Below are 13,052 nucleotides of genomic sequence, written 5' to 3' on the forward strand. Positions count from 1 at the left end.
CAATCTGTTAGGGAACAAACATGTTCTATAGAGAGATAAGAACACTTCTGTGCAGCTTTTTCCTCCATTAATGCTAAAACCGTGTCTACACAATGACCGTTTTCATAGTTTCTACAGTTCTGTTGCCTCTTGGTCTTTTAGTGAATAAAGATGGTCACTCCAGGTGTTTGGTTGTATAAATAGCACTTGGGCCACCAAATTCCATATTCACAACATACATCCTATTTCTAAGCTGTTGAGGTGATTACATAAGAGTATGAAAGTCCATATTCTCAGTATGTAGACTGCTTGTATACCCAAGCAGGATCGGAAACGCATTAACGTGTTAATTTTAATCATTGTTTAACTTATGCACATTCATTCTGCTATTCTGAAGAAATCTTGACTCAAATCTTAGATCTGTTTGAAGAAACCAGGTAATACACTGAAGACTAATATACATTTGTCCAAAAGAGAAGAGAGCTTGGCAAGGCTTTGTAGACATATGTCCTTGCTTGTCTGAATGTGTTAAATTCCTAAGTTGTTGCAAGGTATGACTTAGTGTTACAGTTGAGCTGCGTTAATAGTTGATCTGCTTTCGTGTTTACTCCACCAGAAGAGCAATATGCTTAAGTTCTACATGCTTAATGTCAATTCTGATCCCAAACTGTATTCTTCAGTCGAGCAGGAGTTAAGAAACACCGGTGTGTGCATGCTACACTGGATTGGTGCGAGTGGACACAATCCATTGCACAGACTCCAAAAGGCACTACTGGTTTTCCTGGCAAACTCCCGAACTTTCTCTTTTTCCAGAAAGGCCATCTTCCGTTTTGACTACACCATCAGATTCTCCATTCGTGAATGTCTTCTGTTTCTCTTTACTGGAGTACACAGACATGGGGGATATATTATTACACAGCTTACTTCCAAAAAAAAAAAAAAAAAAAAAAAAAGGCAACCAAATTTAAAGTGGATGCTACCATGCTACCATAATACTAAATAAAATGATCTAGTCATTAAAAACTTTTCCTCCAACCCAAGGCTAGAGCTAAGATTAAATGAACCCCTCATATCTATCTGCTGGACTCAAAACCAGTTGCCTACAATAGTCATTAGCTGCCTATGAACTAGTGCTCCTATTGGTGGCATACAACACTGCTTGATTTAAACATCCAAAGTACTATAATTGCTGCAAAACTGAATGCTGCTACTCCTGCTATTCTTTGCCAAAGGCATTAACGCACTTCCAACCAAATTTGGCAATGGGCCACGTTGTATATTGCACAATACTACTCATTGTTTTATGGGTTCAGCCATCCTTTAATTCTCCCCCCAAAATGAAAACCTCCAATTCACTCTGTACTCTCATATCACATAAACATGCACACACATACTGTATATATCTGAAAAAAAAAAAAAAAAAAAAAAAAAGATAATGGCAGGTCTCAGTGGACGAAAATGTATATATTTATACCAACCCTAATGGTAACTATAGTATTCTCAAATTAATTTTGCAGGTAGGAAAACTATAATATATATATATATATATATATATATATATATATATTAGGTCCCCTATGGCATCCATTCGAATCCCATAAAATTATACTACAGGAAAAAAGAAAAAACTTTACTAGGCACTCTCAAGCATCAGGTAACATTAACATGATCTGGTTGATTGGTTTATCTTTCCAGATCAAAACATTTGTTTTAAAGTGAAGTGGGGAAAAGTGAAAGTTTAACTAAACAGTTGTAGCCCCCTGTCAAACGTGTTCAGAGGTCGATATCTTCACCCAACTCCCCAACAACAGAGCATGACAACATAATGAACTGATTAAGTGTCTATATTTCAACATGGTCCAATACTGAAAGGGTTAAATAAAAATTTGGCTAGTACTTGTACACCATGTATATATCAGGGGGCTAATCGCTTACTTATCAACCTGGGATATAAGAGTTCTACAGTACCTTACAAAGCCCTCAACTCACCTGACATTTACCATGAAGAGCGTAACTTTGTGCTAAATCTAAGAACCACCAAAAAGCTCTATTGGCTCTGAAGATATGGCTTAAAACCGCAGAGAAAGCTGGAAAAAACACTAGTGATATGGAGGTATTGCCCAGAGCAAACAATTACTTGTAACCCAGTTATCTAAAGCAGATGAGAGAATAGGAATGTAGATATATATGGTTGTTGCTGTAGGCTATACCATATTTTTGTGCTGCACTTAAAGTCATAATGCTGCAAAAGACAAATCACAAACCAGTACAAGTTGCCTGAATAAAAAAAAAAAACTCTTTCTAGAACAATTTGTAACTGAACCATAATCAAATTGAGGACATTATTAAAATTCCTTCCATCAAATCACCAGCAAAATATCTACTACGGGGACCTGTACAACTTAAAAATAAGATCTCACTGTAACAAGTTTAATACCAAAGGTTTTATTTTCATACCACACATTTCCTGAACTCTTTTCAAAATGTCCTTGAGTAGAATGACAAAAAAAAAAAAAAAAAAAAAAAAAAGAATAAAATCAGATTTACACACAGGAAAGGAAGGGAATGTACAGAACATAAAATGTAAACGCCTTAAAATATAATTATTACAAATAAACAGGAATACAAATATGTGAGTGGGATGTTTAAAAAAAATAAGGCATTTTAATCACAGCTGAATTAGTTGGTGCGAAACACGCAGCCATTTAGAAGAAAGGTCTTTTATATTTAGACATGTACTGTGTCAGCAGTCTAAAATCATTACAGATATTTACACTCGTATGACACATACTCACAATGTTACAGTTAACATCTGCACCATAAATTGGGGCATTTGTTTTAAAAATACTGAAGGCTTTAAAGTGGATCTGCTAACTGCACACAATGGCGAACCCATTTTATCCACTGGAGCAACACTTAAATATCATATTTATAATTAGTGACATCACTGAAGGGTTTCCACCCTGTTGATGTCAGTTTTTTCTAGTCAATTGGTTATTTTCCCTGTGCAGTATAGGTGTATGTTTCCTCATGCTATAAGGAAAAAAAAAAGGAAAAAGGGGGTAAATGTATTTAATGTCTAGACTCTATGATATTTTATAAGTTATCATATATTTAAAATGGGGAAAATAAAAATAAAATGGTTGACTAATCCTAGCCCCCACCGAATGAGGCAAGTAATGAATTCCACTGCAAGGTATCTGCAGGCAGAAAAAGAACATACATGTATTTTACAATAACACGCATAGCCAGCACACCCATTCAAGATATAATACAAAGTTCAGTTCCCTAGCAGAGCCACATCCATTAAATCATCATCTTCACCCATTAGGTAAGTTGGACTGGGCCGTGCTGCTCTATCTGAAGACAGCAGAGGGCCTCCACCCATGGACAGCGTTTGGTCAGAAGAAACTGGTGATTTTGACCAGTTCTCTGGCTTCAAGCTGTAAGTCTTTTTCTTTTCTCGATCCCTATCCTTGTCTTTCAGCCTCTTCTTTTCTTTCTTGTGTTTTTTATGTTTTTCAGCACTGTACTCTGGTTGAGCACGGCTCCCGCCTCCTCCATCATCTGAGCTAGGGCTATTTTGATAAGATTTTTCAGCAATTGAGGAGGACCCTGATTCACTTTCACTGTCATGGGTTTGCGGGGTATATGCTGGTGATTTGTTATGGCTTGGAGAGCAGCGCTCATGCTTTGGGGTTGACCCACTTATCAATGGTGAGCCGTAACTCTTAGGGATCTGCGGCCTCAAACTATCTCCACTTCCTTCACCTGGCTTCTGAAGTGTTACCTTTGCCTTGATGCTAGGTGATCCTCCATCATGTTTGCTGATGATAATTTTAGCTACACCAGTGCTCCCCAATCCCTTTGAATCTCCCTTCTTGGAAGGATCAGAAGATCCTCCAGAAGCTGAAACTTTTGATTTGTCTTTTTCACTCTTCTCCCTTTTTCCTGTGAATTCACCTCCTGCAAGTCCATGTTTTGATGATATCCCATGGCCGGGTGCCCCAGGGTTGCCTCCCCCTCCAGCCCCCTCTATAGAATCCTCTGAACCAGGGCCTCCAGTCCCCACCCCATGTTTAAGTTTGTCTATGACCGCAGTAAGTGAAGGTTTCTTATTTCTACTAGGAGACTTCCCTTTGGAATTGCCATGAAGATTCTGAGAGACACTGGCGCCACCTGAAAAAGATGATGATGAGGAGGATGAAGATGATGAAGAAGAGGAAGAAGAGGATGAAGATGATGAATTTGTTTTTTGTGAAAGAGATCCTGAAGATACAAGACCTCCTGAGGATTTCATAGCGGAACTGGAACTTCCACTAGACATATGAGAACTGCCTGAGCCAACTGGTGATTTGGCTTTTGAAGAGGGTGGAGTGCTTGGCATTGGTTTCATTGGTGATGATAACTTGTCAGAACCTCCAGAAGGCCTAGAGTGTGAGGGAGAGATGTTTGGCTTGGTCAGTGAGGGGTTCATTAACACAGATGGCTTTCCTTGTGGTTTATTCTTGTTACTTCCAGAACTATTAGTTCCACTCCCTAGCCCATGCTTTGTGATAGGGGAAGAGCCCTGCTTTCCGATGGACTGAGAACCAGTTTTGGACTGGCTACTTCCTGATCCAGTCTGTCCAGAGTATATTCCACCAGCTCCACCTATTTTCAAACTAGAGGACCCATCGGACTTACTGTTTTTAATCTTTCCTGAGGATGAAGAGGATGATGACAATGAGTGGCTATGATGACTTTTGCTACTGGAAGAATTTCCTGAACCACTGCTTGAATACTGACTATGGGAAGACGGTTTACCAACACTCACTGTGCCTTTGGGAATCTGAATGGTGATTTTGGGTATGGGAGGAGTGGCCATTCCAGGAGGAGTCTGGGATCTTCCGGATGTCCCAGGAGATTTTGAACCCCCAGAACTGGTTGGAGGGGTAAACGGACGACTGGCAATGTGAGAAGGTGATTTGCCTTCTGACTCAGCTTTTTTGCGTTTAGGCGGCTTATCTTTGCTTTTACTATCACTAGAAGGTGTTCTGCTGCGTTTTCCAGATTTTGTATCTAACCCAGATCCCTGAATTCCACTCATACTTCCTGCTCCCCCATTGCTTCCCTCTTTAGTCCTCTGCTTTTGTGGCCTATCTTTTGGCAATTCTCCAAGTAAAGGGCTTTGGCTCCTACTAGGGGCTTCAAGAATATCTACCCCACCTAGTCCTTTGCCTCCTCCAATGATGCTGAAATCTACTGTTTCAGCGCCTAACTCTACCTTATACTTGCCTTCACTCCCATCAACAGGGATTCCTGAAACTACACTCAGTGATGCTAGCCCTTGGCCAGGAAAGTCCTTAAAATCATGATCATCACTCTGGCTGCTGTCTTCATTGAAGTCATCTGTAAAACCGCTCTGGCTGTTCAATAACTCTGGGTTAAAGTCCATACTGTTAAAAAAATTATTAGAAGAGTCGCTGTTGGGGCTTCCGTTGGCCTCCGCAATTAGATCAGCAGCATCTGCGTATGGGTTATCTCCACCACCAGAACCATCTACTGGGAATACATCTGTGTCAAACAGGGTGCTTTGAGAGTGCCCAGAGCTAGAGGAGTCTCTGACAGGGGTGCCGAGGTTGGGACAATCTTCCCCGGTCCCTGGGTGCTTGGAAGCTTCCTCTGCTATATCTGACAAGATATCTGTGACATCTGGAATCATGGTGTCTGTGCTTGGGAGTCGAACCATTCTTTGCATACCAGGCTGGGTATGAGTCATAGGCTGCTGATAGACTGTCGATGGAGTACCACATTGGCTAGGCGCTGGTGTGATGTGAGGTGTGTCCAGTGCATCACCCGTCATGCTTACATCAAAAATTGGGTTTTGTGAGTCAACATCCATATCGAGAAGCTCTCTTTGGAAATCATCTTCAGTCTGATTTTTCATCTTTTCTGCACCTGTCCTCAGCCTCTTTTTTTTGGGCTTTCCAGTACATGATGGACCTAATTCTGTGCGAGGAGACCCAGAAGAATTCTGCCTTTCAAGAGGGCTACTACCATACAAAGTGGAGAAATCTTGTGTTGGGTTGTCCTTTAATAAGTTCATAAGCATAGGATGGTTCTTTGTATTACTTGCGGGTGAAGAAACAGGTGGTGGAGTATGATGGGGAGGTGTTGGACTTGAACCAAGACTTCCTCCCACATTTCCTGTTATCTGAAGCAGACTGGTTAGGATGGGATTTTGAGATACTTTGGTAAAGTCTTCTCCATGGCCAGTTGAGTCATGTCGCTCTTTAATTCCCATGTTAAAGAGAGCAGTGATTGGTCCTGAGGAATATGAGCTTGTTGGAGTTGTAATACCACTTAAGGCAGTTGAACCTGTGGTCATGCCATAGCCTGGACTACTGGCTGGAGGCAGATTCTTTTTCACCATGTCTTCCACAGTCTCTGCAATAAGAGACAAAGCTGGTGTGTCAGCCTGAATGGTCTCTGCTTTCCTGCGAATAGCCCTCATGGTGACGGGAATAGACATGCACCTATGTCACAAGAAAAAGAAAACAAAAGGCTTGAGTTTGCAATATGTACAACAATAGAAATTATAAGAGACAAATGAGTACATTGCCCTATTTACTGAAAAACTATATTTCTTAACACTTCAAAATTGCTCAAAAAGCATTTTGCTTTTGAAATATCTACACTAAACATATAAATTTTACACAATATGACACACTTTTGTCAGGTATTCTTCTTCCTAATCCACAATGGTATGTCATAGTTGTTGGTCCAGTTTAACATCTAGCAGAACATTGGCAAATTCAATAAAATCAAAATACCCACACTATGTATTAAACTTGTGCGTCAACACAATATGATATAGAATATGATATACAGTGGAACCTCGGATTGCGAGTAACGCGATTAACAAGCGCTTCGCAATACGAGCACTGTATTTTTAAAAATCGTATTTTTAAAAATCTCACAAAACGAGCATGATTTAGGCCAAAGCGTTGCAGTACCGCGTTTGGCCTAAGGTGGGGGGGTGCAGGAGCTGAGCGGCGACGATCGCCGCCGTTTGGAAGTGCACTGAAAGGCCCGAGGACAGCTCGGCTGACCAAGGCAAACTTCGAGGTTTGCCGAGGTGTCCTCGGGCCTTTCCGGCTGTTTCTGAGGCTCTCCGGCGCCCCCCCCACTTCTGGCTGCATGCGGTATTGCATGCCATTGAAGTCAATGCGGAACAAATTATTTTAGTTTCCATTGACTTCAATAGGGAAACTCGCTTTGATATGCGAGTACTTTGGATTACGAGCATTCTCCTGGAACGGATTATGCTTGTAATTCAAGGTTCCACTGTAGATAGCTGCTGTTCATAAGTGGCACAAAGCTCACTTAGCATATAACATTGGCAAAATCGCCTGTGCTGACAAAGTGGTTGTGCCTAAACAAGTAGATCAAAGAATATATATAGCACAATGGTGTATATGCAAGGGAGCTGGAAGTAGGGTATGGACCATTTATTCAATTAGAATCTTAAATGCAGATAGCCTAGGCTAGGGGAATCAAATGGTGAAGACTCTTAATATCCAGCAGCTGTACCTGACAATCTCACAAAGTAGATTGGAACATAGACAATCCATTAACCCTTGAACTTATTTAGTTTTAAGTAATTGATAACACTCACTTAAATTATTCAGAATACATGTATACTATAGTGTGTGTGCGCGTGGTGTGCAAATATATATATATATATATATACATACATGGATAAAAAGGTGTATATTCACAGCCTATAATACACCACTCAGCGCCAGTTAAGTCCCACTATCCTCTAGCAGTACAAACAACAGTTAAAACTTTCTAATTCACTTTATAGTGTAAAAGAATAGTGCTATGCAGCTGTTTAAAAAAAACAAAATATAAGAAATGATGTATAGGGACTATACTTCTTTATATTAATATTACTTAAGGATTGTGCACATGTTTTTAATATGCACATTTTCATATACACAGTATTTATATACAGTATATGGTTTTCCACTATCGGGTTTATGAGATATGTGAACTTATACTGTGTTCTCACTAATGCTGGTTCTATTTTTGACGCCATATTTTTATTTTGTCACCTGTTTATATATGTTTGGTTCAATAAAGAAGCTTCTTGATGATTTAGAGTGCATATAGCTCATTGTCTGTTTTAATGGTTCTATTCGGTAAATTTGAGCTATGTTTATGTATTATTTTGTATGCTTCCATCTCCCTGTGTGTATTGGGCCATCGGCATCTATAGCTGGTATGGTGTCATCCACCTCGGCTGGCATAAGACTGGCCGGTGCACTTGACGGGGGGAGTATATTTTCGTCTTGACGTTGTGTGGTCACGCCCTCTGTTGTAGTCGAAGTTTATGACATTCTTTGGAGCCCTTGTACCTCTGAAACTCTGTCGATGATGATGATACAGATCTAATTGGTTGAGGACCACTTTCCTTAAGGCTGGTTTATTAGAGGTTTCTGGTGAGTTTAACCCCCTGGGGGAGTGTGCTTCACGTGGTGAAAAATAGGAGAGTTTGGTGGAAGGTGGACACTTGGACAATCGTTTACAATCACCTATTCTATTTTGAACTGTTTTGCTTCATTATCTCTACACACAAAGACTGTTCTGATGTGGTATTGGCCACACAATATTTGCTCTATTTTAAAATTGGCGCTGTTCTTAGTATCCAATCATTACAGGAATTGGACTGTTTTCTTCCTATACTACTTTCTTATATATACATACATATATATGAAAAAAACAAGATAGACCAGGGGGTCACAGGACAGGGTCAATCAATGAGGAACACACTGGCTATAATTATAAATAAAAACAATTTATTGCAAAATGTATCAAAAAGAAATTTCCACCCACATAATAAAAAATAAAAACCAACCTCCACCACTGAGAAAGTGACAGTGCAAAAGGACAGATTCACAACCTGGAAAACCCTGCATACATGTACTATATCCCCATACAGCACACTGATTAAGCTAAATCCAGCTAAACCCACTCCTGGGAATAATGGAATAACCTTGGGAGATAAAGGTATATATCGTAAATGGACAAATTAGCAATGCTGAAAGATAGAACTGAAGTCCCTGTATGGTAAGCCTCTGTAGAACCTGCCGATCCAGGAGCCTGGGATGAAAAATCACTGGGAACCAAAACAATGAAGTTTATAAAGTGATTCCTGTAGATGATATATATGAAAGCAGTTCTGTCAGTTGCCGTACCATCATTACATTTGTAAAAGTCAAAAGGTGGGGGGAAGTTGAAACAGCGGCTTGTAATAAACAAATGAAGTGCAGCCTGTTCCTTTTCCCAACTACTGTTTTGAAATCTCTCCACAGGTGCTCCATGGGATTTAGATCTGGACACATTGCTGGCCAGTTCATTATTCTCCAGCACTTTGTCTTAAACAATTTCTGGGTGCTTTGGGGCACTGTCCTGCTGTAAGACCCATGACCTCTGACGGAGACCCAACTTTCTGACACTAGGCTCTACATTTCACCCCAGAATTCTTTGGTAGTCTTCAGATTTCATAATTCCATGCACACGGTCAAGACATCCAGTGCCTGAAGCAGCAAAGCAGCAACAAAACATCAGTGAACCTCCAACATGTTTGACTGTGGGGACTGTATTTTTTTTCTTTAAAGGCCTAATTTCTTTTTCTGCAAACAGTAGAGTGATGGACTTTACCAAAAAGCTGTAATTTTGTTTCATCCGTCCACAGCATATGCTGCGGATTTGCTACAGTGCCATGGGCTGTAAACTTCTTGACAATGTTGTGCACAGTGGACACAGGAACATTAAGATTTCTGGGGATGGACGTGCAACCTTAAGATTGTACATGCTTTTTTCACAATTTTTGTTCTCGACTCCTGAGACAATTTTTTGCTGCTCTGTCTTCTACCTGTCTTCTACCTGCTCCGTGTGGCACACAGAGACACACAACAGAATTGCTGACACCATTTTAGCTGGTTGCTAGTGTGATTTCCATATTGTCAGCACCTGTTGATACAGATGACTTTCATTACAAATTACAGGAGCATCCCAAACTTGGAATGCAAATATTTCTTACAATTTTGAGAAGGTGCCAATAATTTTGGCCAGTCCATTTTTGGAGTTTGGCGTGGAATGTGTCAGATTTGGCTTTTCCTTTCTACAGTTTTTTGTGTCCAATACAAACAAAAGAAATAATGCCTAAACATTTGTAATTGCAACAATTTTCTGGGCAAAGTGGTGCATTATCTGACAGAAATGCAGGGTTGCCAATATTTTTGGCCATGACTGTATATAACCATATATAACCATAACGAAGCTCTGTCTTTCAACAATGTCACACCATCACACATTGACAAATCCCAAACTCTGACACTACACCATGAGCCTACAATGGTAATCCAAGAGAAAATAGCAGCGAAGAAATGTGCGGAGCAGAGGTTAGTTCACAGTAGTCTATCCAAGATTAAATCAACTGGGGATAGCCCCGGCGTATCCAACCAAGGGGACAAAAAGCAATTACCGTATTTATCGGCATATAACACGCACTTTTTCCCCCTGAAAATCAGGGGAAAATCGTGGGTGCGTGTTATAGGCCGATCCCCGCCAATTTTGTGTGATCGGAGCGATTGTGGCGATTGCCGCCGACATACACAGCCGTGTGTAAATTCAAATATGGCGCCAAGACTGCAGGGACTCGGCGGAGCCGAGATACACATACCCGAGAGTCCTCGGCTTTTCTCTGTGCCGATTACAGTCCCGCCCAGTCCCGTCATTGGACCTGTGTGATGTCCATCATAGGGCGGGACTGTAAGCGGCGCCGAGAAAAGCCGAGGACTCTAGGGTATGTGTATCTCGGCTCCGCCGAGTCCCTGCAGTCTCGGCGCCATATTTGAATTTACACACGGCTGTGTATGTCGGCAGGGATCACGGCGATCACACAAGGCTGCACTGGGGCAAGGCTGCACTGACATGGCTGCACTGGGGCAAAGCTGCACTGACAAGGCTGCAATCGACACTGGGGCAAGGCTGCACTGACAATTCTGCACTGGGGCAAAGCTGCACTGACAAGGCTGCACTGACACTGACAAGGCTACAAACGGACACCGATAACGCTGCATTGATGGGCATTTTAATGTAAGTTTTTCTTCCTTAAACTTTACTCCTAAAAGTTTTTTTCCTTAAAATTCCCTCCTAAACTTGGGGTGCGTGTTATACGCCGATAAATACGGTATTTTTAAAAACTTCCTAGCTGGGCTTTGACACCATTAATTTTTATGTTTTTATCTATTTTAAGATTTATTAAATTCTAGCATTAACTCAACTATTTACTTCAAGAAAACACACTAATATTGTATGTACAGTGCACTTCCCTTCAAAATCAGAAGATGTACAGCAGTGCTAATGTCGAAGGGAAGTATGCATGATGTATTTTATCTGCTGCATTAAGTTTTCTTTGCCGACCACTGCATCTACGGTCCTCAACGTTGCCCATTTCTTTTTGCTTATTCAAAAGAGCTTGAAAAGCACATCTGAATAGGGTATTTCAAGCAAAATATCTGCTGAAATACATTGGATGGGCTAAGGCCCAACATTAGATACCGAGGCACCTGTTAAAGGGTCAGTAGTAAGTGATATAGAATACAGAGGTCAGTAGCAGGAGACGCAGAGTTCAGGGATCAGTAGTAAGTAATGCAAAGTTTAGATACTAAGTGATCTTCAGTCCAGAAGTAAGTAGTAAGTGATGCAAAGTTCTGGGGTTGGTAGTAAGTGAAGCAGAGGTCTGGATCACAATACAGCCCTCCCCTGCAAAGCTTACTACTGTTCTTTCTCTCCCTGAATTCAGTGGGAGGGGTAAAAGACCAGCACCCAATAACAGCTCAGCTACAGAGTACTACACCCTTCCCACCCCCAGTGATATGTGAGCACCTAAGCCTCTCTATCATACACAAACATATATCTTAAAGAGGTTGTAACCCTAAAAAAAAAAAAAAAAAAAAGATGCTCCTGTCCCCTTAAGGCAGGGGCTATAGCATAGTGCTTTTGCCATGTCAATTGTCCCTTTCTATCTTTTACAGTACCTGGTTGATCCTGCCTGTTCCTGTCTTTCCCTCTTTGAGCTGACCATGTTTATCATGGCTGCTGAGCCATGAATGTGTGGTCAGTTTACGTGCCTCCATCATTCCAGCTCTCTCCTGTGGTTCTCTCCATCTCCCCCACTCTCTCTTCCTGTCAGTTCCTAAGTCTGCTGTGTGAGAACAAGATCTTCTCCCCGTCCCTCCCCTCCTGATAAATAGAGCAATGCTATTCCCTTGAAGCTACTCCTCCCCTACTTTTTGTTAACTAGTTCCCACCCAGGCCAATTCTGACATTTCTCTCCTACGTGTAAAATTCTGTATTTTTTTTGTTAAAAAATTATTTAGAACCCCAAACATTGTTTTTTTTTGAGACCCTAGAGAATAAAATGGTGGGTGATTTTTTTTTTACACGCTATTTGTGCAGCTGTTTTTAAATTGCAATATTTTGGGAAAAAATACACTTTAATGAATTTTTTTGCACACAAACACTATATAACACCCAATTTTTTGTTAAAATAAAAAAAAGATGAAGGAGCTTTGGTTAAATAGATAGAAAACATGGCACGCTTTAAAATTGCGTACACCCGTGGATCGGGCGAAACTACGGTACTTGAAAATCTCTAATATTCAAGCGTCAAAATAATACAGCACTAAACACCACAATAATCTATAGATGCTTGCAAGAAAGGCAATATACTAAATCCTTGCAATATCAAATAAAACAAACTGTGCAGCGCTATACAGTGTCTAATATGTTGACATTCAAAATAAAGTGCAATCCAAACAAAACTAAAAAAAGAACAGCATTAGTGTTCCTCTGTATATCACATTAATTATTAGTGTCAATCCAGGAACAAAATTATTTCATTCCCTAAACAGAAGTGAAAAAAGTCCACAGTAGAAAAGTCTATGGATACTCCTTTTGTGCTCCAGTCAGCTGGATTGAAAACTCAACAGAAGTCCTGGCTGCTCAATTAAAGA

At 40.6% G+C, this 13,052-nt stretch overlaps 1 protein-coding gene across 1 annotated transcript in view; it reads right to left on the reverse strand.

The window, feature by feature from the left end:
* Nucleotides 1–1,565: 1,565 nt before the first annotated feature.
* Nucleotides 1,566–13,052, reverse strand: part of MED1 (mediator complex subunit 1) — a 360,443-nt gene continuing 348,956 nt past the window's right edge. Inside the window, exon 17 of the mRNA XM_073608341.1 lies at nt 1,566–6,497. Coding sequence (XP_073464442.1) covers nt 3,260–6,497 — 3,238 coding nt within the window. The 3' untranslated portion in view covers nt 1,566–3,259. The remainder of the gene's footprint in view (nt 6,498–13,052) is intronic.

This window comes from Aquarana catesbeiana, linkage group LG12 (genome assembly GCF_042186555.1).
Source record: "Aquarana catesbeiana isolate 2022-GZ linkage group LG12, ASM4218655v1, whole genome shotgun sequence".
Taxonomy (NCBI): domain Eukaryota; kingdom Metazoa; phylum Chordata; class Amphibia; order Anura; family Ranidae; genus Aquarana; species Aquarana catesbeiana.